The 25,286-nt window shown below is 41.8% G+C and overlaps 1 protein-coding gene across 2 annotated transcripts in view; it reads right to left on the bottom strand.

Moving 5' to 3' along the window:
* AGAP1 (ArfGAP with GTPase domain, ankyrin repeat and PH domain 1) overlaps positions 1-25,286 on the bottom strand; it is a 267,477-nt gene that overhangs the window by 14,679 nt on the left and 227,512 nt on the right. For both annotated transcript variants that reach the window (XM_009320776.1, XM_009320777.1), the window contains one exon: positions 22,598-22,820. In XM_009320776.1, the coding sequence (XP_009319051.1) occupies positions 22,598-22,820 (223 nt within the window). The remainder of the gene's footprint in view (positions 1-22,597; positions 22,821-25,286) is intronic.

Raw genomic sequence — 25,286 nt, 5'->3', positions numbered from 1 at the left:
GTCATTGTTTCCCCCGTTTGCTCATGAAAACCGTTTCCTGAGTTGACCCACCTCTTCTTGTCCCAGGCAGGCCGAGTGTTTGCCAAAAACTTCTTTCGACTGCTCAGTTCACCGGCGCTATACAAAACCCACCAGCTGTTTCCAGCCACTGGGGCAGGGGAAAAAGCCAATCGCAGTGTTAACCCCTTCCCAACAAAAACCCTCTGCAGAAGGAGGTCTGCTTGGGTTGGGTAGTTGGTTGCATGCGGAGAGCTAGAGGGGCGCAAGCCTGTCATCCTTACGGCAGATGAGCGGGACTCCAAGGTAGCTCCTTCTTTCTTAGGAAAGAAATATCTGCTCTCATTTAGCATGAAAACTAAATATAATTTTGTTTTCCTCTTCCTTTCTCTTGGTTACACTCAAATTACAGCTCAAAGAAAAATCTTACTAATAGAGGCTAAAACCACTTCGTTGAAACATTATCTTTAAAGGAGTATTTTCATTTCCCTGAATGTGTGCAGTCCTTATGAGGTTCATTTGCAATGTGCCTATCTGTTTTGATGAGATAATAAAATGTATTTTATTTAAAAATATTTCCATTTTCCCCCAAAGGAATTTAAATGGTCAGTTAATCTTTCTGCTTCAGAACAACCCACTGAGTAAATAAAAGAGGGCTCAAGATTATATAAACCAATATTTTTTTCATTCTAACACTGGTCTCGAAGACTAACATATAACTGTACCTGAGCATCGGCTGTATGCCCTTTTAGTATAGATCAGTTTAACTTTTAGCCTGGGAAAGAAAAAAATGGAAACAAGATGATAGTTATCTCTAGCCTTCTGTGATTCTCAAGTCAATAGTAAATGGGGGGACTCGTTAGTGCCATAGTGATCCAATCAGGATGAAATTATGCAGTCATGTAAGAAATAATATCTATTAGGCTAATTTAATCAACGAATACTTTACAGATGAATTAGAATGCAGAATCCAATTATTTCAAACATTTGGACTGTCAGCCGCTGTGTTTTTGAAGCAGTGGAAGGGGAGAAAAGGAAGGTTTAAGGATCCTTTTAAGATGAGGGTGGCTGGGCTGTATTTATAGCAGGAGAGCTTATAACAGCAGAAAACTGACAACTACAATCGGCACCTTCCGCAGCTCAGAGGGCTTGCGCCCAGGCGGCTCTAATCTAACCCTTCTCCGCACCTCCTGGGGCACCTTCCTCTGGGATATTGGTATGGACAGCCTGATTTGCTATTTTCAGTGGCTGATAATTACTGTCTCAAGTCTTGATAATTTCCTCTTGCCAGTCACCCTTTTAAAACAAGGCTTACACTCTAATTACAATAGGTCTTTTTTGATTTTGAAGGGAAAATGTGCCCCTGGATCGGTGCAGAATATGCTGGCGTGGCAGAACTCCATTGGTTGCACGTAGTATTTATTCCCCTTGAAAAGAAAGAGCTTGGTTTACAATGCCAAGTGAAGGGAAATGGTATACATGTAATTACTACTAGAAGGGGAAATTAGTTTAAAATGCACCTTGACTCAAATAGGAGAGGACAGAAGAAACGCGGGCTGTGACTACACGCAAATCATATTCTTGATCCAGTGTGACACAACATCTACTTTGCTGATGCTTTGCCAAATCACAAGAGGATCATAATGCTCACCAGAAGACCATCATTCCTCCACCAAGGAGGCTTTCGGATTGGGTCCTTGCCACAGAATAAAGGCACAAGAAATCCCACATCCACAGCCTCTCCGTGGAGAATTTTCTCCCAAATCAACTGGAATTGGCGTTTCACAGAGAAATACAGCAGTCACCATCCAGCAGTCGCCATCCAGCTGAGAAGAGTCTGTGAGAAGTGTCATCACCTTTCATAGTTCAAGGTGGGCCTAAGTCCCCCAGCACTTCTCAAGAACTAGTGAAACATCTTACACACACATCTACACCAGCCAGTCTCATCACATGGGGCCTGCCCATTGCATTTACTATCAGAGCAGTTATTTCAAGAACTGAAGATGGCAAATGAGTATGTTTTGCTCAAGTCTACAGGATAAAAATGACTTTTTCCCCCTCTCATCATTAATAGACAAGCTACTCCTGAAAGCTGTTACTAGCTTGTACAGAAGAAAACAAGGCTACAGGAAGGTGATTGAAGTCTTTAACTATCTCCTGGCCTATCTTCCACAAAGAGCTGAATGAGCTTCATACTGCAGCCTAAGCTAAAAAAACTCATGCCATTCTGTTGGCTTATGTATTTCTTCTGAATATTTGAGCAATATCATGAAAAACACAGAAAATCTTTTGCCTGTTGCAGAACGTAGATGCCCCATTGCTCTGTAAGGTCTGTGCTGCAATTCCCGACATACCTGTGATCCAAACATTTTTCTGCCCTGTCATCTGGAGCGGTTAATGGACTCTCTCATTGACTGGCTTTTGCTTATTTAAACATTTAATGCTCTTCTGATGCCCAAATTATGCCTGTTTCATGTGATGGATTAGCCCAGAATACAGCAGTGACAATTTTCTGCAATCTGTGGAATATCAAATTTTGATTACTTCAGGAGGAAAAAATAAAGTTATAAGTAAACTGTTTTGATTGATAAGGAGCAGAGGAATACTTAATGTGGTGGTTCATTGGAAGCCTTGATGAATGCCTGGCAGGACTATGATGAGTCTCCACAGAAGACATGCAATAGCTCTGGGAAGATTTAAGATATTTATTGCTCAAATAAAACAAAACCAAGTGAGATGAGCAGGTGAAGTAGCACAGGGTGATTGCAATCTGCTGATCAAGACTTAGTGCAATTATAATTTTTGCAGAGCAAAAACAAACTAATTTTCCAGCTTGCCTATAGAACACTGATGGTTGTTTTAGGAATTTCAGATGCTGCCTTTCTTCAACGAGGAACTGAGGATCATTCCAGATTCATAGCTGAGGATCATAGCAGATTATCTTCTAGTTAACACTGGCAGTTGTTCTACTTTTGGGTGGTAAATTATTTAGCAGTACATTTTAAGGTAAAGATATAAGATCCCCACGGGCCCCGCTCCTTCCAGCGGCAGCATTTCCAGCTATGAGACTATTGACTTCAAGCTGAGAAAGGTTTTCCAAAAGGAACGTTCCTACCATAGTGATCTGGCTGCTACCTGCTGAAGTTTGTATGCACTGATGTCTAGTAGAAGTACTAACTTTTGCTCCAAAGCAAGGTGTACAGTTTCTCTGAAGAGGCAGGCTGCTTTCTTACCAATTACAAGTCCCTTTTATTCAGGGTTTTGATGGCAGTAACATGTCAACAATCTTCTTGTGATGGTAGAAGCAGATGTGACCCCTCCACTCTGAAACAGTTGCTGAACTACATCTTTGTGAAAATCCTTAAAGCTCTCCCTGACCGCGAGCAAGGAAGGGACTTTGTATTGAAAACGTCTTCCCAAAACAGTTCAGACTAAGGGAATCTTCTGAGAGGTACAAGGAAGAAAAAAAGCCACCGGTGAAGAGTATGATGCATTTGAAGGGAGAGTTGCATCAGAAGCACCTTCTCCTCCTTCAGAAAAGGGATCTCACCTGAGTCCACAGTGCTGTTTTGCTATTAAAAAAGGCACAGTTACAGTTACGCGGTGAAGAGAACTGATTTTTTTACTTTCAGTTTACTATTACTGGGTGGGCTTGATGGATGTTTTGGACAGAAGAGTCTGAAAGGAGGCTTTGTGACCCAAGATGATTAAAACAGTTGTCTTGAGTGGAGTTTGTCTATTCTGAAAAGAAGTGGGGGAGACTCCAACTAATCCATCAGCAATCTACCGCTGGCAGACAGATGCACTGATTAGAAATGACAGCTTTGCAACAGGTTCGAAATCAAAGTGCAGTAAAACTAGCTAGTTGTCGTATGTTGTTGAAAAAGCTGCCCAACAGCTACAACTATCCTGGTGATTTTCAGCTTTTCTAGCTTACCTACTCCAAGAACCAATATGTGGTGTGATGGGAACACCAATGGCTTTGCTGGCACTCCAAGGAGGATAAAGAAGATCCTGGTAATAAAACAAAGGATGCTTACAACTGTATTTGCAGGCTGAGAACACAGTGGCTTTGCAGAATGCTTTGATATTTCAGATGCAGAGTAGAACCCAACGGGCAGGGTCTGTTATTGCTGACTATCAAAACAGACCATGCAAGAGTGAAGACTAAGGATCCGTTGTCTTCCCTGCAAAATGCTTGGACTTTCCAGGGCTATTAGGCTGGGCCATCACATGTCCCAAATCACTTGCCCTCTGCTGGTAATGTTCAGGATGAGATTCTTAAGCTGTAAGTAATCAACCCATTTTGTCTACTGTAAAAGGTTCTTCCACCCTCAAAAAAATAATATTTACTGATTATTCTGAGATCCAAACAACATGACAGACCTAGCTGGTTATTTTGTATGGCCTTTATAGTGGGGGGAAAAAAAAAGTTCCTATCATTGATGTGATCTGGCTATTAAAATGCATGTTTTAATTTCTTGTCTGTTAGGAAGTTTTGTATTTTCCATCTGACAAAAGCCAGGCAGCTCCCACAAACAGTCAGAAGGAGGTCTATCAAGTTTCCGAGCATTTTATTTTTAGCTCCTGGATCAGACCAGAAAGGATGGACCACTGAGAACTGCTGGGTCAGACCCTAAATCACATCTCGGTGGGGAAGTGATCCCAAGTCCTGCCTTGCCAAACCATGCCTGGTGAGCTGAGTGCCTGCAGTCCCAGCAATCCCACTGCTTGCTTGCAGTCCATCATTTGGGAATCGCCTCTGCTTCTGAGGAATACAATAACCTGGCAGCTTCCTCGAATCCTGCCTGGATGCTTCAAAAAAAAGCTATTGCTCCCTTAGAGATCAAGTGGGCAGCAGCCCCTTCACAGGAACTGGTCTATGAGCTACCACCACATGTCTAATTAATGACCCTGCCGGTCGCAGCTGGAAGAGCTGAGCTGGGGGTGATTAATTAAATTAGCTGGCAGAGGAAATTACAGTGGAAAAGCCAAAGTTTGATTGCTCCATAATTAACCGCAGTGCAAATAATATCTGCATCTATAACTTCCAGCGATGAGATCAGAAGCCAATTGAATTTGGCACTGATTGAAGCTGTAAATATCCTGTGGTGAAAAATGATAGGTTTGTTCTGAAGGGAAAACTTACAGAAATGGACATCCAGCGGATGCAAGAGGGGAGCAGGGGACACGGGAGGAAAGAGCACTGGAATTAGATCTTGATTTCAGCTGATTTCTGTAGTCTTCTGGAGTGATGGAGGACTCAATATGAAACAGGAAGAAATATTTTTAAAATCTGCTATAGCTGCTGAATGCTATGAGATTCCTTATCAGAGATTCAGCGAATCTAGAAAGTAAAGGCCACCTAGAACATTCGGTCCCTTGCCTTGCTCCCCATCATGTGTTTACTAGCGGTGGGATTCATTGCTTTCCCTGGGATATGACTGCACAGCTTAAGGTAACCAGTCCAAACACTTTCTTGAACTACAATAACCCATTTTTCCAAGGAGCGTATCACCTCCAAATGCCTATGAACCCCTCCATCCCCCCATAATTATAATTTCATTAACCCCCTTAAGCATCTCCTCCTGAAGATACTCACTGAAGACTTGAAATCTTTCTTATCGCTCTTCTCCGAAATTCCCTTTCTATTTTGGCAAGTTGTGGTCATGACACGCACCCACCTCGATCCCTGTATCGAGCTGAATTACCGTGACTCTTATCCCACTTTCACTGCTGATGTAGTTCTGGCTTAAAGGAAGCTCAGATTTTTAACTGAGGCCCAAGGTGCACCCCTCCCCCCCAAAGGAACCAAGTTTTATTTACATGCTTTGCAAACTGCTACCCAATGTACTCTTGGATAAAAACTGTGTATTACAGAAAATATTTAATTTTTAGTTTCACTGTTTAAAAAAAAGTTTCCTGAATGTTGAACTAATAGCGAAAGGGTACTGTACACATTTTTAAAATAATATTTCATATTTTATATATTTTATATATTATTTTGCTGTGCTTGACAAATATATGTTTGGTAAACATACACACCTCAGATGAATCTGTACTTATCAAGATACCATTAAAAACCCAGAATCAAATACTCTGAGGCCAGCAAGAACTGGACGTTAGCAAAAGGCCCCCAAATTATACTGCAAACCCTGAGGAAACCTCAAAGCAAGCACTTCAAATGAGAGATGATTGCTGGGTTTGGGCCAGGCGACATAATTCAATCTACTGCTTTCTGTGGAAAACTCAGGCTCTGCCTACACCAGCAAATAAACAGGTGCAATAGGAACAGACGTGTAGGTTGGAGCAGCTGGTGCCAAGGACCCTATATATTAACAATCCAGGGGCATTACCTTTAATTGATTGAGCCTCATCCTTTGAATCAAACATTCCCAACTGTCCAAGAGGTTCAAAGCACCATGGGTTCAACCCTGATGTTCAAAGTAGGGTCCGGAGCACATTGGGTGCACACGGAGCTTCCAGTTGGGTTTCTCCAAAGGGAATCTTGTTTGTGTGCACCAAGACCATCCCATGAACCAAACTAGCGCCTGCTCCTGCTCCAGTCCAAGCAGATTTTGGCACCTACTTCGCAATCCAACCCTCCTCACCAGGTCTGCTGCCTTGCACTGAGCGGAATAAGTGGGCCCCAAGCAAAAGCATATTACAGTTCCTCTATTTGCATGAAAACAAAAGCACAATATTGATTGTAAACACAGAAGCCCTGCTCTGCTTTGTCATTTCTTTTTGACTGATCTGAGAGAGCCCAGACCAATCATAAAAAGTCTGAGAAGACCTCTCAAAGTACATTAATAAACAGCACAGTTATTGATTGCTGTCAAAGAAAATAGGCACATTCAAATTTACAAGCTACCCTGCCCACATACACACTCATAAGCTGTCCATTAAATACTGCTTGACAAATTATTCTCATGATTAACTTGAGACTCAACCAGTTTCCCCGCAGAGGAGCCAGGCACTGCATCCCATTCCCCTCCTCAGAAACACATAGTCCTGTTCTTGCTCGGTGAGCTGGAGCTCTGGTGCATTACACACCTTCCTGTAATACATGAAGCTCTGTCTGTTAGCCCAAGTTATTTGTCTCTAATCTGAGGAATAATAAAACCAGCTTCTTTTTTTTTATTAATTACTCTTGGGCTGTCAATACTATTTTTTGCTTTATCCTGAAAGCCTTCCCTGTAGGCCAGATTGATTCCTGTACATCCCACTATGGCAGTGAGATGGTCCGCCACATCTCAACTGTTAAAAATAAAAACAAAACCTCTCTCCCCCAGGATGTCACATGCACTTGCCTCTTAATACAGTATTACGTTTCATGTTGGTCATTTTCTGAAGGGTATTTTCCTTGCACTACTGAAACATCCTTTCTGAAGCTTACAGAAAGATTTACCCCGTGACATCTCATGTTCTCCTCTCTCTCTTATTCCACATTTTAACACATACATTGGTATTCAGTGAGCTGTCTGGCTCCACAAAAACACAAATGTGACAACAAACACCAGCTAAAACAGCGGATTTGGACATATATTAATTTCATGAGTCCCAAAACTTTATCAGAAGAGTCACTTTCTGGACACTCTCTTCTCTCATTTCTTTTGAGCATGTTCTGCGCAACCCTAGGTCTAGTCTGGTTCTCCACGCCTCCCCTCCAAACACCCTAACACCCCTTGTAAATGTGAAACCATGCTATGTCCACATGAAGAAAATTCAAAATCTTGGTGACTTACTGTAACAGAACTGTCATCAGTCATACAAAATGGATACCTTGCATTTCAAAGGGACCTTATGCAGCTGAGTTTATCTAGCCTCCAAATACATTTCATGGAGGCACCAGCAAACCTGTGTGCCAGCCACAGGCTGCCATACCGGTCCCGGGGCTGATCTGCATGGGGTGCCACAGGCAAGGGGCTTCACAAAGGCTGAGTTTCGAAAGGACATGAATTAGAGAGAAATTACACAACATAATTAAGAAATGTTCCCCTTCCCCAATTTTAGATTCTCCGTTGGCTTTAATTAACTTGCCTTAGAGCAATAAGCCAAGCAATGAGGTTGGCGAACTCTTAAAAGTGTAAAGCAAGTTGTCTCTGCAGAGCTCCTACCCTGCTCTCATTTGAAGCTATGGGATATTCTCTTTTTCTCTCTTTTTTTTCTTTTATTAACATGGTTCTTTAACATGTAAACTCAGCAATATTTTACAGTCTGGCTCCATGGAGAAAAACCTATATCTGTCTGCAAAATGCTAGTGCCAGTGGATTTCTATTTAAATAAGAAAGCCAACAAGAAAAGATCCAACCAAATTATAACTGAACATAATACTTACTTTACAGGAGGGAATGGCTATTATTTCCAGAAGTGACCTGATAAGCTGAATGGTTTCACTGTGTGTCTAAAAGGGGCCCAACCCTTAGCTACAACGTGGGCAGCTTATCTGACTACCACAGCCCATCAGCATGTTGCAGGTCGTGGTCTACATCTCTCCAGCTGGGAAACCTGTCCTCTTTTATAGACTGCAGTGGAGATTACTGGCCAGCCCTATGGAAGGCAGCAGTGCTCAGCCTTTCTAGGCTCACAAATATCTGATGATTTGAACAGCAAGGAAAGGCTGTGTGCAATAAACCTGTGCTGCACATAGTCACCCCATGCACAAGCAGAGGGCTGGACATTTCCCAGAGACCATGTATGCGGATCACTTGCAGTGTGCATACAGCACTGGCACACCAGTAAATCCTTGTCTTCCCCCAAGGGATGCCAGCCAAAGCAGGCACTGACCTACACCAATACTCTCCCACTGGTGATGGTGCCCACAACAGCCAGCTGAAACCACGGCTGGGTGCACCTATACCAACCAAAACTGCAGTTCTGCCTAATTCTCAAAATTGCAACTGCAATATTTTAAATCCATTAAAACTTTGATTTCTCCTTGACTGCATGTCTGAACAAGTAACTCTAATTTCTGTAGCTGCTTTTTTTCCCCTCTTTTTCTCCTTACTGCAACAGGCCAATCCAAGCAATCTCAGGTACCTATTTATGACTGGTCTGAGCTGTAGGAGTTACACAAGTGGCCAAAGCAGATCTGGTCTGGAAAGGCTCAGAGAGGAGCACACGCCTGTAATTAGCAAAGGATTAGAAGCTGCAAATTTTTGCTTCTTGAGATGAGAAAGGAAAAAAGTCAACTTCTAGATATTATCTCAAGTTGGAGGCTGAAGATACCCTTCAGTTTTAGTACACAGTGACACAATCCTATTCTTTCCACTTGTGGAGGAGTCTTAAAAGTGTTAATGGAGGTTGTGATTTAATTGTGCATGCACCTCGGTTTTCCAAGTCTGGCTGGTGCTGTAAAGAAGTGAAAATACAACAAAAACATCACTTAGAAATTCTGACCTGGATGAAATCAGGAAAATTTAAATGTTTTGGGGAAAAAGAAAGTTAGCTGGGAGATTTCTAGGTCATGACATAATCATCTGTTCAGCATGAAGACTTTTTGAAGCATATCCCATCTGTACCTTTTGAGGCTTACCAATTATTAAGAGATGGCTTCTTCTCACTACCGCACATCTCTGCAGACTCGCACAAAAAATGCTTCAGCAACAGGACTTTGCACTGTCTGCACAATCTAGTTAATAGGCACAGTAAGGCATTTCATTTCACTCTAATTCCTACCCTCTAAAGGCTCCAATTCGTCACCTGTGTTCACCTCAACACATTTTAGCCTGCTATTTAATTACTTTAAAGCTGGAGTGATGGTGGTCTTATTTCTTCCGGTCACTCTTCTCTTTCAGGGGTTCACTGCTGGCTCCCCCACCAGCACCCGCACATCTAAAAATCCAGCAGTAAGCGCATTGCCTCTGACAAATGGATAATATTTGAGAGCTGTGGGGAAACTGCATTTGGGCTGATGTGCATATCAAGTTTCAGTCCAGTCAAAAGCCAGCACCATCTTTTCACTGCTGCCCTTTTCATTTAGTTATCTTACTGAAGTCTTATCTCCCCAGTCCCTTGCCATAGGCTACCAGCTTCCTGCAGAGCCAGAAACAAAGCTCAGTCTTAAACAAAGGAAAAAAAAGGAAAAAAATCACAAAAGAGAGAAAGTTGGTCACAGTTACTGTTATGGAGCCCTGCAGGTTCTGTAGCCACGACCAAAGCAAAGGCATGCTGCTGCTTCTGTGCCTAGTGTCACCGGCCAGCAAAGCCACCAGTAGCACGGCAAGGCACTGCCTTTTTTTAAAGTACTGTTAAACATTGCCACTGCTGGTTTTAGGCATGCTCTTTTCTCCGCTGTACCACAAGCTCAAACAAAGCCATCTGCCATCCAAACAACCTCCAAAGGGCTGAAATGGTCAAAAACAATGCGGGAGGATGAAGGAACTTAACTACCACCATCACTAGTGACCACTACCGAAAGCTTGTTGTCCATGCAACACAACCTTCTGATAACATTCCATCTAAGTTAAGCCCAGAAAAAGGTAACGTGAGGACCACCCTCCCAGGCTCTCAGCCTAACCAGTGACAGCCTGTCCTCATATTTAACCACAATTGGTTTATATATCTCTTAACAGCAGAAAACGTGCATAGAATCTTTAAAAATAATTTATATAATAAAGCTTCAGCAGCACAAACCAGGAATAAACTGGCTTTAGAGTAACTGCTGTTATGCCACGTATATCAACCAATTTGAATTATATGTTTAAATGACTTTATGTTTGGTAAGATCTGACGTACAGAGAGACAGCCATGACCTTAGGGCAGGAGAAATGAAAACAGGTTAAACACCAAGTACACAGAAAAGCTTCACATAAAATGTTTTACATAAGCTCTTTCTAACAAAATATGTATTTTTTTAATATGCTGGATATTTTCCTTCCCAGCTAAGCAGCTCTGCTGAGTTTCTCAGCAGCAGCAAGCACTCAACTTACAGTACTTTCCGAAGTTGAACGCATCTCATAGATGAGCCTTTGGACCTGACCCGAGGGACCTCGTAATAGCTGATGCTTGGCATTTGGCATTTTTTTTCCTCAATTGCTTTTTTTTGGCCTTTTTAGTATTACTAGTTTCAGCCTCACAAACGCCTGAATTTCGATAGCAACACGAGTGTTAAATGCTTTTCCTTTTGGAAATAACTGATAAAATAGCTACTATTAAAGACCGTGAGGGCAAAGATCGCTTCTGTAAGGCTGCCCAATGCTTTATACAGTAAGTTTCATTTTTCACTTGCTTTTAGCTTGCCATATTTAAGATGAAACTCTCCATATTTATTCCTCAGGTGTTACGGAGTAGCAGATATGCACATGCACACATACATTGAGCAGTGTGGAACTTAATTTCAGTGTAAATGATAAAAAATGGGTTCAAGTGAGCCTAGCTAATATAAATGTACTCCCTGCAAATGTTCTGTTGCAAAGTTCAAGAATTTTTGTGTTTTTGAACAAGGAGTTGCTCCTGGAGTCACAGAAGTATCTGTTGCCCTCCCAGTAAAAAACATCCGATTTGATAGATGCTAATTCCTGAAAATAAGGAGCACATGAGCTTAATCAAGTTTCTGGTGGTGGCATTTTGTGGTTTTTTTTTTTTTTTTTTTTTTTTTTAATACTCCTCTACACTACACAGACTGCAAAGCTGCACTACACTGTACTCCTAATTCAGGTATTTCATCTTAGACAGCTAAAATAAACACCATAAATAACATCTCACAATTAGCATGGTTTCAATCTCCAGTCCATGCAGCCAATTCTAAGCTTGACAAGGTAAAAATTTTTATTTTTTAAAAATGTATTAGGAGAAATGTACTCGAGAGTATACCTGTTACCTATTTCAAAACTATTCACCACCAATCCGTACTCTGATCCAAATGAGCAATAGCAGGGTGCTGTTTCACCTTATGCCTCATCTGCTCTAGCTGCAGGCTGCTGCTGGAAGGGCTGATCTGCCTCCATCTGCCCCCTTGCCCCTGGCCATGAACTCCCACCGCTTCCTTTACATTGATGCAGTGTCACACAGGCTGCAGGGTAGAAGGGACCCGTTTGTCGAACCAGAAGAAACCTAATACACCAAAACTATAGATTTTGATGGGATCCATGAGCTAACTGGACTCATGCTTGCATGACTATGGGGCAAGGACAGAAACATGCGGTTCTCAGTGGAGGGAGGGAAAGGTGGATGGCCTCTTTCAGCACATACACCACACTACCCAAGTCTGATGCTGCTTTCTCAGTAAAAGGCTTCTAGATCTCTCGAAGACCCTAGATAAAACTAACTTGGTCGTCTTCACACTTCTGCAGAAGCGTTAACCATCTTCCTGGTCTGGGTTCTGGACTGAAATACAGCATTATTTACGGAGTTGTCCCTTTGCAAGTTTGCAATGATTTTGGGCTGCAGTTAGATAGATGGGAGGCTATAGTCACCAACGGATGGGAAATGTCACTGTCATATAGGTACCGTTGTCCATCTTCTGTTACGGCTGAATTTGCTGTGGCATGCGATTGAGTCTCATTTCTACTTTCTTTCTAAATGCTTATAAAGGTTTCAAGGAATTTTCTGAGGAAACACTAATCCACAGTGGCTAGCATCTGACTCATTTTAAGTGGTACTTGCCTTTGTCCATTAGCGTGACGGTAAGCCATATTTCCCCCTCAATATGATATCCAATTTTTTCTCATTTGAAATTAATCTTTGTTCTAATTAGCTCTTCCATTCCTCTGTTGTAGTACCACAGTTAAACATCGGCCCAAGTAATTTCTAATAAACACAGTAATGGTTATCTCTATTAGTAAGTTCTGTGTTGACTTTTTCAAGTAGCTTATGGCCAAGCAGATGTGAAGTCATAGTGAAGACACTTTGGATTTCAAATCTGAGATGCTGTCTAGCTCTGCTAGGTGTTTGGGAGAGAACTAATTCAAAACAAGAAATAATCTGTCCATATCTAAACCGAAAATTAAGTTTGAAGCCAAGATCCTACACTGTTTTGAGACCTTTAGAACAGGCACTTAACCAACAGACTGGTTCTTATTCTAGCAAACAAAAAATATCACTTTTTCTGACAGCTGATTATCGACTTATGAATACTGTTCTCCCAATACATCTCCCCACTGTCTTACTCATCACTGTTCATACAATAGAAAGAAATCCTCCTTGCTTGAGTCCTGAACTCGAATCCTAGATTTCCCAAAGCGTAACAGCCTATCAACTTTTTTTAGGGAATTGCAGCTTAACTTGATGCTTTTCAGTGTGGCAGCCAAATACACACAAAAACAGAACCAAAAATTGTAGAGAATCTCAGCAGAATAAAGGTACCTTGGGTTGACTGTACCTCTAAGGTAAAACATTTCAGTCTCTATCACCTGTCCTACTGCAGAAACCTCAAGAAGCAGAATGCCCTCAAACAGCTCTGATTTGTAAGCTTAATACACTCAGGGACGTCCTCCTTCAAGTCTCCTGGGTGTATTCAGAGCGGGTTTCTAATAATGTTTTTCATCAACACTGAAAACTACCTTCAAAAAAAAGGGGTGAGTGTTTTCCACAGTTCCTGGGGATGACATGTTACAGAAGAAACCCACCAAATGTCTCTGGACTTGTAAGAAACTGGCAAAAAGCTGCTAAAATAGGGACTGTTGCCTTCCTCTTCCTCTCTTGTATGAAAGCAAAGTTACCTGTCTTCTCTTTCAAGGCCCCTTGAAGGCCCTTCCCTTCTTTTTATCTTTAGTCCAGTGTTCAAAGCTTGACCATTGCCTCTGGCCTACCACTCTGATCTTCATTTTTGTATTGTCACCATACCCACAAAATCGGGGTTTGAGGAAGGATCTTAGTGTCTTAGCTAGGAGGTATCTTAGCTAGCAGGTATCAAAACAAGGCTTAAACACATTGCTCTCCCCTGTCCTCTTCAAAAACATTTTTCAAAGGATGAACAACAAATGGACGTATGGATAGTCTAACACGAGAGACACCAGAGAAAATGAGAAAAAGACAAAAGCAATGAGGACTTCTTTGGCTCTTTTCTCCAAAAACTCTAGACTACACCAGCAATACTTGGGCAAACTGTCCAGAAAGTAACTGGTAAGCAAGATGAAAAGGACGTACTATAAACCCAGTGTAATTGGAAATCTCAGCTGACCATAGGCCATATGGATCCATACCACAACTGTATCACAGCACCCACAGAGCATGTGTATGTTCCATGCGAGATATGAATGCTGAGAGCAGTGTGCCAGGTCCACATACAATCTAAATATTCAGAGAATTTAATAAAGTGGTTCTTATGCTATTTAGATTAAAAAAAAGAATAGTATTGTGGCTTTTACACCTCTGCTTTTTAACAAATGCTCTAATGCACTGCAGAAGGAGACAGAAATACTTCCTTTGCAGGTTTCTCTTTCACAGGCAATGAGAATTACAATTATAATAATAATAATAATAATTGCAAACTAGGCTTCTGTTTACAAAGTGTTTGAGTTTTTATCAAAGACAGATTTGCACATAAGAAACGTGCAGCTGAACCAGGGAGCATTTTATCTGAAGCGCTCATTAACTTGGACAACCGGGGTCGAGGGTTTTGTTGTTGTTGTTGTTGTTTTGTTTTTGTTTTTAATCATCCAGGCATCTCCCACGCTGCTCTACAGGAACCAGTGTTTTACCGGATCAGCTCCTGGATGACAAGGTCTGCCAAGCAGCTACAAGAACAATAAAATACGTCGTACTACTACTAACCTTCATCTCTGGAGTATTGCATTGGAGCTTCTGAGGCCTCCAAACAGTGAAATCCGACCAGCCGCCACCCAAGCTGACATTTCATTTGCCTCACTTAGTTATTCTTATTAGATGCATTTCCTGGAAGCTACTGGTAAGTGACAAATTTTTTTTTTTTTTTAATTTAATTTTAAAACAATTACAATGACTCTAATCTGAAAGCATGCAATCTACATGTCAGAATCAGTTCATTTCTACAGTCATACGGGGAAAGGTTTTAGTTTACTGGCAGCAATGAATCAGTCTTTTTATTTATGTGTGCGTTTGAAAACGCAATACTGTTGTAACTAATAATTTATACATTTTTCTCATTATCTTTATGAAATATCTGCTGTCCAAAACAGAGCTAATATAACTCCAGCTCACTGGAGATGTGCTGCTCAGTGTAGTTCAGCCACCAGAAAGACCAGGAGTGAGTTATGACTCTCAGGGTTTGTTGGTGTTTTGGTTTTTTTTTTTCCTTTTAATGAATTCCTTCCCAAAGTCTCCCCTGTTTGTAGGACTTGCTGAAATATCTTAAGTCAAATCTTAAGTCCCCTAGCAGCTGTTGGGTCGGCAGAAGCCCAGCTGTCTAAACTTTATTGGCAGTAAATGTCATTCTTGCACACAAACTGCATGCCTGGAAAACCCAAAGGCACATCTTGGGCTATCACATCCCATCATGTCCCCCGATGAGATGTGAAAACTGAAATGGAAAACGTCAACAAACTCCGGCCGTGGCGAGGAGCGGGGCATGCCCGCTGACAAGCGTGCCGCAATGACAGAAATGGACTTGGAGTTGCAATTAGTGGCACTGTCATTTTCGGGCGCTCCTGCCAATTAATTAAGCCTGTCAAATGGAAAAACAGCAGCATTCACATGATAATTTATATAGGGAGAGACTAGCCTAGCAAAGCTGCCGCTGCAGCCAACAAAATTCCCTCCGAGCACTTAAAAAAATAATAAAATAAAAATATAAAGAAATAGAAAGGGGAGGGGGGGAGAAAGAAAGTTAAACTGTCCTTGTTATAATTGTTAACTCTGATCGCTCAAGTAGAAGACGGGCTGATTAAAACTCCAAACGAGCCCCTAGCTCGCTTAAATCTCAGAGTCCGGAATGATAGAATCAGAGGAGTTTATTCATACCATTAAGCCCCAGAGAACTTAATTGAAAGAAGAGCATAGCCTGGACCTTGACAAGCGGGAGGTCACAGTAATTGCTGCCGGACATATTTAACATTAAGATAATCAGGCCATTAATTACCCTTTGGATCATTAAATCAGCCAGTTGCAAAATGAAATTTCTGCCTCTATTACTCACTTGAGAGACCACAGGGGTGGCTTTTAATTTATCAGTGAGCTTGAGATACAAAGGACCAGGCTTGGGGAGGAAGGAAAGGGGGAGAAAGGGGGGAGGTTTGCTTCAGTAGAGGCAGGAATATCAATCCGCCATGCTTGGTGATCGTGGCAAATTAACTAGGTAAGATAACCTCAGCTTCTAAAGGCAGAAGCTGGGGGTATGTAAATAGATGAGGGCAGACAGGGAGATCAGAGCCTGCACACCACTTAGCAGGATAATAAAGGAAATCATCCTTGATTATCAGTGCTAATTTGGACACTGCCGGTAGCTTGTTATGCGTGTTCTGAGTAGCATTTAATTAATTCAATTGCTTGTTAATGAGGGAAGTGACATGTGGGGAGCAGATGCCACCCAACTGCAGATGGGTTCTGGTCAGCCCTTCACAATAAATTTTTTTTTTATTATTTATTTTTAAAAACACCCTTCCCCCACCTCTGAAATGGGAAAGGTGTCAAGCATGGAGGAGCATTCAAAAGGCACAAAACACTGACCTCATCAGGCCAAGAACCGCTAAGAAACCAGACCTGACAATTGCGGATAGAGAGGTACTGATGTTCCCCCAGGCCCCATTTGTAACCCTGCGGCCTTATGCCAGGAATTGGAGACCAACAGGACTATAACAGCAATCTGATGGCCAAAAGGAACAAGAAATGAGAGAGAGATGAAGTGAAGCATCCTTACAAGATTCAGGATACAATATTGGGATCTTAGCTACTCAGTTTCCCCGAGCTTGCCCTTTATCTGTACTGTCTATAATGAAGGAATAATTATTTTTACAAAAAAAAGAAGGCATGGTTTAATATTTTTCATAGAAGTCGCTCCCCAGTTATCCCCCAGAAACCAGTGCATGCTCAGCACAGCGGATGCAAGCCTTGAAACGGCAAGCCAGGCTTCAGCTTAGGATTGTAAAAGTCTGCTAAATACAGTCAAGCTGCATAATGTTTTTTCTGACACCATTAAATTCAGTTCATTAGTGAGCAAGGGATCAAACTGGATCTTGCGTCTTAAGGTGAAAGTCAATTCCCAACACTGCCGGCTCCCAACTCCAGACTTCTCAGACAGCATTGAGAACCTCTATATTTTCTTATAACCTTTGGTAACCAGAATAAACAGGGTGACTGCTAAGCAAACAGACTACCCGAGCAAAATTGCAGCAGATGCTCCAACCTCCAAGCTCCATTTAAAGAGCTGCTGCTTGGGACTGCCTCGGCAGGGCTTAAAACTACGCCTGAGCTTCTACTAACTGCTCATCCCTCACTTTAAAAATGCATTTTAATGGAGATGGAGGCTCTTCCTATTTAGGAATATTCTCAAAAAAATGCCAAAATGGTGGAGCCCTTCAACTTAAAGGTTTGCACATAGCTAACGCATATATTCAGCATCACTTGAGCAGAACAAAAAGCATGGCTGGGATGGTGCCTGAATATCATGTTGCCCTCCCTCCTCTTGGCCAGCAGCTTCCAGCTAGTGGAGGTGGCCTTGTTGCTGGCACGTTCCAGCACTCCCAAGGAGACCAAGATGGAGCCCTTGGAAGCTCAGAGAAAGAGGGTGAAGGCCAGGGAGCAGATAATCACCTCCTGGAGCAGGCAGAGAGATGGTGGCAGCTCATTTCATTTGGAAAAGGCCAACAACATCTTAGGGAGTTGATGGTGGCAAGCAAGTCTAAAAACCAGAAGCCACATGGGCAAGGATAGTACGTGGAGAAAGCAAAGCATGTGAGGTGTGTCCACAAGAAAGCTAAATATCTGGTAGGAGATCTACGTACCAGTGCAAAAGGCCCAGGTGAAACCCAGCGCAGACTCCCCAGGCTAGCTTCACCACACCTCCAACATTCCTCCATGGAGCAGTTCTGCCCCTGCCCCACCGGGCTACTCCTGTGTCGCACCACTCCAAATCAATGTTTTAAGAGTGTGCTTAAATAGTATCAATAGCAATTAGAAGGGAAAATCCTGATCTCATCCCCAGACCCAGTTAATTGTCACAACATTGATTTACTCTAATTTGACTTCTCACTCCAAATTAAACCTGCATTACCGAAGGAGGGACCACAGGCAAACTCTCCCTGCTCACCCCCTCCCCTCCAAGACAATAAATTTAATATTGAATACAGTTGGAAAAAAATGGCAGTTGTTGCAGGATCCATACTGAAAGATCTTCTTCCTTTTTTCCTCCTTTTTTTCCCCCTTCCTGCGAGTAATTAAAAGATGCTTTTCTTGACTAATGATCCCCCTGTTTAGAAATGGGAAGTCGATACTCCTTCACCAGCAGTCAGCTTCAATTTGTCACAGGGCTCCCGAAGTTTGAGCGGCGGTTCTCAGGGCTGCTGGTAATTGCTGGAACCAATTACCAGCCTTCCAAAGCTGACCTAATCAGGGACCCACGGACACCACTGCTCAGAGGCCAGCTGGTCCCCTTTCCCTTCCACATGCACGTATTCGCCCGTGCTTGGGTTTTCAGCTGCTTTGCCAACTTTTTGTGCTCACCGGGGAGCTCATATTTATTCCTCTTTCCCCCCCGTAATCACGCCAACACCCTCAGCCTGAACTTCGCCTCATGCTACTGCTTTACTCTACGTTGCTTCCTTGGGCATCCCATTGCACCTGTGCTCCCATAACCTGCACTGCCTTCCAGTTTAATGCTAAAGGCCATCCAAGGTGTTGCTTTTGATCCAGAGGCACCAAATGACCTACAGATCTGCTTATTTTATAAGCTGCCTCTCAGACTTTATGAGACCTGGCACGTGTTAACATTAGAGGACATACCTGGGCAATATATCCTTGATGAAAGTAACAGGAGTAATACCTTTTGCTACAAAACTTTCAGGCTTTGAGTTCACACCCTCTGATTTGAGAGCCTTTCTGACCTTCAAAATACATTTTTAGGTTTATCTTTCCTCATGACTTTCCTGAAGAAAGAGTTTTAAGTGAATTTGAGTGGGCTAGTAAAGGACAGTGGTGTGGTACATTTGATGTGGCTTAAGTTTGATAATATTTAACTTATTTTTGGGTGTACAAAATTAAAAATGCAAGCTGTACTCAAAGCCTGGCATATCTCTATTTTTATAAATATTGGTGACATTTTCCTGAGTAAGACTCTTTAATTATGCCATGGCCTACAGTAGCCATTTGGCAATCCCTCCTGCAAAACATCAGTCTCCCTGGGTCTCTCCACCCTTCCCTCTACTCAACAGAAACACATGGGATGCCACTGCAATGATTCAGTGATCAGTGCTGACTTCTCCCAAGCTGAAGGGACTGCTTTTGAAGCCATGTCAGGACTTCCAGGTTCCTTTTAGTGCAGCATGTGAATGCTCCTCGAGCCTCCCAGCCCAACAGATTCAGTATTTGTGGAGAAAGCCTGTGGGTTTCCACTGATGGCTTCATCTACAATATAAAGACACAACATGAAATGGCGAAACCCATGTATGTCTGATCCCTTCTACAAATGTCTATTAACAGAGGGTCCATCATTGTGCTGACAACTTTTGGTGCTTTGGTTGGGGGGGGGGGCCCACAGCGGAGACAGAAGAGTTAAGAGACATGCCTATCAAAGAAACACATGAGAAGATTGTATTTGTCTAAGGTCTTTTACTGATGCTTTGTGCTAAGCCTTTGAATCAGCTGGGGGAACAGTTAGGAAATCTTCTGTTCTTGTGTTTCCAATACTTGGCTTGCAGGCACAGCCTGAAGGTCTGAGCAAACATGTGGAAAGCCATGGAGGGTGGATTAATGAGTTATGTAGTGGAACTGAAAATGGGAGCACTACTCGGGACAGATGTAGTAAGTGGGGTTGCAGAAGGGAATTGGGATATGAACGCATTCAGGAGAAACTTGGAGGAAAACATGGGAGTACTTCCCTCTCCCATCTGATGGGGTTTTGATGAGAAGAGAACTCATTAAAGCAGGAGCATATTGAGTGCGTGAATTTCTGCATATAGCAGCTCTCAGACTCCAGCTGATCCCAGAGCCCACCAGGATGGGCAGAAACAGCCCCCCAACACTAGCTATCAGCTCTCTTCCCCTTCAGAAGAAATTTTGCTGAATGATTCTTTCTTCCCTGATCTCCAAATATCCTTGGACTCCCTCCATCCCTCCTCCACCAGAACTCCAAATCTCAGCTCCTCACTCTTTTCTTGCCTCTTCCCCCAGTCCCGCAACTTTAGTTGCCTCTTCCCCCTACAGTTCCCCAACAACAAAAAAGGGGGGTTTGTTTAACCCCACTTCAGGTCCATTGTAGCTGCTTCTGATAGGATTCTTCATGCAAAACTGCAAACAGCAGCAAGAAAATGGAACGCATAACTTATATATAAAAAACTTGAACTTATTTTCATAATAGACAGTAAAGAACAAAAGGAGGCACACACTTTCAAAAAGCAGATGTTTCAGATATTTATGTGAAAAATATCACTTCAGTCCCCACTGCAAACAGTGGAAAAAATGGGAGTAGCAAAGCAAGATTACAATCGCTTTGTGGGAAAATTTTCACATAATCTTAATTCTATTTTTTCTAGTATCTCTTCCATCATCTAAGCATGCACTTGGACACACAGATGGAAATGCATATTTATAAAATGAATCTTATACCTTTTGTTCAAAAATGTTAGAGTCCAGGAAAAAAAGTGCAATTATGTCACTGACAAATACAAACAGCTGAATATAAACACAAAGATGCACAGAAACAAAGAAGAATTAAAATAAGCTCTGAGCATGAAATACAAAGAGAACAAAGTTGGTTTTCTGTAAGTAAAACTCACTTCCAAACACAAAAACCTGAATAATTTAATTCAAAAGGACGGCGCTCTTTTAATCACAGTTGTGTATTTCAGATTTTTCACGATAACATCTTTATTATATGTATACTAAAATAATATTTTTTTTAGAAAAATAAAAATCCAATTCAGTGTATGCCTTTTCCTTTTAAAAGTATTTAGAACTGAGGTATCTCCTCTCCGGCTCACCTCAGTAGTAAGGAGCAACATATATTTGTTTGTTGCAGCAATATAAGATCTCTGGATTAAAGTAATACTAATGACTGAAAGGCAGCAATAAGTTGATTTCAATCTACCTGATGAAATCATTATATTAGCTGCCTAATAATATACATGTATACAGCAGACATACAGTTTATGTATGAACAAAATCTCTGTGTAGGTGTGTCTGAACATTTTTATATGCATAGTCATTCATCTAAGTAGCCTGATTAATGTACTGGCTTCATTCTCGAAGATGAACCAAAGGTGGCACCACAAATTCATTTTTCAGTGCTAACGAAATAATGCAATAAGAAACAGTTGACTTTATTACAGACAACAGTACAAATCTACTCCCACACCGTAGGAGGTGGCCCAGGTATATGCTCCCAAGTTACAATTTCACTTGATCCAGTACTAGAAAAAGCAGCATCCAGAAATATATATAAACAAAATCAGAATATAATTCCCTCTGATTTCTCTCATATGCAGGAGGCAAACACTGAGAGCTAAACCTCCATCGTGCCGTTTGCTACCTGGGGACCGACCAGTGCTCGGATGCAGGCTGACACCCTGCAGTTTGCCCTAAGACAATTATAACACACTTCTGAAGACAATTTCAAAGATTGGCCCAGCTGTGCAAGGTAGTCCAGGTCGTCTTTCTCCTGCCTGAACCCCCCTGCTGAAATGCAGTCTGCCAGAGGCCACTCTGCTTCCCCCAAGCCAATACCTTAGTTATAACTATTAGCACTTACATTCTGTATTTTCACAACAGCTTCCTCCTTTGACACCAATCAAATAATTTAAGCATAAAAAATCTTTAGCTTTTAGTAGGACAACGCATTGCAGAAAGAAGACTTTCACTGTACTGAGCTATGACTGGTAGGTAAAATACTGTTCTCATAGGAAACTTGTACTCCCCCATCAACTTACACCTTCACATATATCACATAAAAAAAATAAGCAGGTCCACAGTGAGCAGGGCTTTCAACATCTGTGATGAGAACCCAAAGACCTGACGGCCAGGTACAAATTCCTGGGTGAGCTTGAACTACTGAAGGCAGATCATTAATCACAAACTGATAGTCCAAGAGCCAGGAACTTTGTGGCTGACCGAAACAAAGAAACGCATTACAGTATAATTTAGATTGAGGAACAACCAGGCGGGAGGGTTTCAATCTCCCGCTGTTTTGTCAGTCAGTCAACTGAACAAAAAAATTGTAGAACTGCTGAGGAAACCTTCACAAGAATGAAAAAGTAACGGGGTCACTCAACTTTTGACACCCCCCCCGCCCTCCTTGACACACGTTCTCCCTGGGCATGCAGTGAAGATATATATATGTAATGATTTTTACCAGGCTTACTCCAAGGGAGAATTTTAAAAGTCCATGTTGTAAAACGTAACACCCTACCACCTCTGACTGCAACGCCAAAATGCAGATTTAGGTCCTCAGAGCTTACAGCCTCGGCCACGTGCAGTATCACATACCACCTGCCCGCTGCGTGCCTCGGTGAGATGGAGTAGGAAAGCCTACCTTGTGGAGTCTGACGAAGGTTTCATATGGCCTTGGCTGCTCTCCTCCCACACACTGTTTGCCAGCTCGTTCCCGATAGAAGACATCACCTTGATGAGCTCTATAGGCCAGTCATCCAGGTCGAGAGAGCGGACCCGGGAGAGGTGCGTGCCAAGGTTTCGGTGTATACCTGAGCATTCAATACATATGAGGGCTCCCAGATTCAAGCTGGCCCAGTCGGGGTCTATGGGAAAAGGGACACAAGCAATTAGTACAACGAAAATTAGTACAACAAAACACCTAACAAAACTTTCTGTTAAATGTTAATGTTTGTGGATAAAGATTTTGGCTCTAGGGGAAAAAAATGCAGGTGTCCTGTCTGAAAGCACAGTTGGAAGGTCTTCCAGAAGGATCAATTTTGCCCTGTGGAGATACTAACCCTTCTGAGAAACCCTCAAGGAGTAAAAAAAAATTGTGAAGGGGCGTCTCAAAAGTTGTATCATTCCACCTTCAGTCAAAAGAAAAATACGAATTAGAGAAAAAAGGAGAAACAAAAAAAATATAAATGCAGTGGCAGGCAGCTCATGATGAAGTAGTGGAGAAAGCCCCTCCTTGGAAATCTAGAGCCACTCGTAGCCAATTACAAGGGAAAAAGGAGAAAAAAAAAGAAGAGTGACTAGATACAATGTCTCTGTTGCTAACTATATCAACTCCCTTAATAACCATCTGTATCATCACCTACATATGGCTTTTACATCTAACACACTATGGGGTATGTTTTCATCTCTAAGATCAGGGAGATAAGTACTAAGATGAAAATGTGATACTTTGAAGAGTTCCAGTTTCAGTGTACGAGCCAGAAGGATTTCACCGACACACACACACACACAAAATAACCCCGCAAACGATAAAGCTGTGACAAACCTGACAAAAGCCAGGAAATTCAAAGTCATTTCCCAAGATGGTTCACTTTTTTGTCACTGTCCTGTGTTATTGAAATCTAGATTTGTATGACACTCCCTCTCTCCAACAAACATTCATTTTAACAAATGCAATGAAAGACGTATGGGAGGAATTTTTGGTGGCTCCCCTCCCCCCCGCCGCTGTCAGATCTTTTCTTCTTGCCTTACCCCGGGCCTCCCAAAGAACTAGTAGGCTATCACGAATGCCAAGCAGGAAAATCATGATTAATTGAGAGGGCAGGCAATTTTTATTCAAATCTCAATAAAATTTAGAGCTGATAGAAAATGAATTTCCAGTGTCCCCTTCCATTCGGGGAAATTTCATCCAAAGACTAATTTCTACTTTATGTAACCCAAAATCGAAAAGTTATTTTTGGCAGCTAAAATATGTGGAAAGAAAACGTTTCCTAGCTCTTTGCCATGTCACATTTGGACAGAAAATATGAAAGGAAAGAAGATAATTTTAATTGCAAAGTCCCACATTTCACTGAAGGCATTGATGAACATTTTTCAGTCAGTCCTTAGAAATCTAAAAATATCCCCAATAAGAAAAATCCCCCATCTTATTTCACTTGTGCAGAAAAACAGATCTTTTGTTTTAAAAGTGCCTGTCCATACCAAGTCTTATACTAGGAATATACAGCATTTCAGATCTCCAAAAAATAAGGTGAGACAAAACTCCTTCCATGCTTTCCAAGTCCTTGGTAAGACAACCACGACAAACTCCTTTCCTGCATATTTCTTAAGGTCACCTCCACCAGTTACTTTCGGTGTCTTGCCAGTGGGGGAACCAGTAGTATATTTGAAACACACTAAAAATCCCCAAATACTAATTTGTCGGTAAAAGCTTGAACAGAGCAGATAATAATTTAAAATTTGCAAACTGTGTCTCGGAATGAAATCTCTGTCTCTGACCTGCAAAGGCCGGGTTATCTTCACAAAAACAAAAAGTGCAATGAGCTCAAAGCAGCACGAACTCAGAACGAAGCAAGAGAAAAAATACTGATTAATATTCTTCCAATTATTCTAACAGAACTGATGTTAAGGACCTGACCTCCCTCCCAAGTACCTCTGTGTACTTGAAGCACATCTAGTGTATCTTTTACCGAATAAATTTTTTAAATATTCACCTACGTCTAACTGACAGTGCTGGTACGACTGAAGTAGTCCACCAAAGTGATAACCAAGAAGTTACTTGAAATTTTGTCAAGATAGTATTTTAAATTTAAATAATCTGACTACACAGCTGAGTTTGAAGGTGGCAAACTAGGAAAGGCAAGTATTGAACTCATTATAAACATCCAGTGAAAAAACAGACTTGTTGATCTTGGTTACAACTGGATAACGAAGAGCAAGACAGGGCTCTAATGAGGAGCTTGGACAAGTGGCATTGTTCGATGGATTCTGGGAAAAAAATGACATGATGTCACTTATGACATCTGTTTCAGTGTATGCACATGAAAAATTGTTCTCAAAAGGAGGTATGCTAGATGACAGAAGTCACTACCCACCAATAATAGAGGCACGCTGTTGTAAAATACACGCTCAGGGATGTCCCTGTTTTCAATTCACTGCTCCTATCTGCATCTTCCTCATCCCATATGTAGTTGAGCACTTCTTAAATCTCATGCTTGAAATTTGTTACCACTGATTTACACTGAAAAGAGCCTCACGTGGTTAGTAAGCCATAACTATTCAAGCTGTTTTTTTCCTTTTTTTTAGATGATGAAAAATAAGCTCAGTTTTCC

This window comes from Pygoscelis adeliae, unplaced genomic scaffold, assembly GCF_000699105.1.
Source record: "Pygoscelis adeliae isolate BGI_AS28 unplaced genomic scaffold, ASM69910v1 Scaffold63, whole genome shotgun sequence".
NCBI classification, from domain to species: domain Eukaryota; kingdom Metazoa; phylum Chordata; class Aves; order Sphenisciformes; family Spheniscidae; genus Pygoscelis; species Pygoscelis adeliae.
Note: the sequence above shows the minus strand (reverse complement) of the source record. Positions and strands in the feature narration are given on the sequence as shown.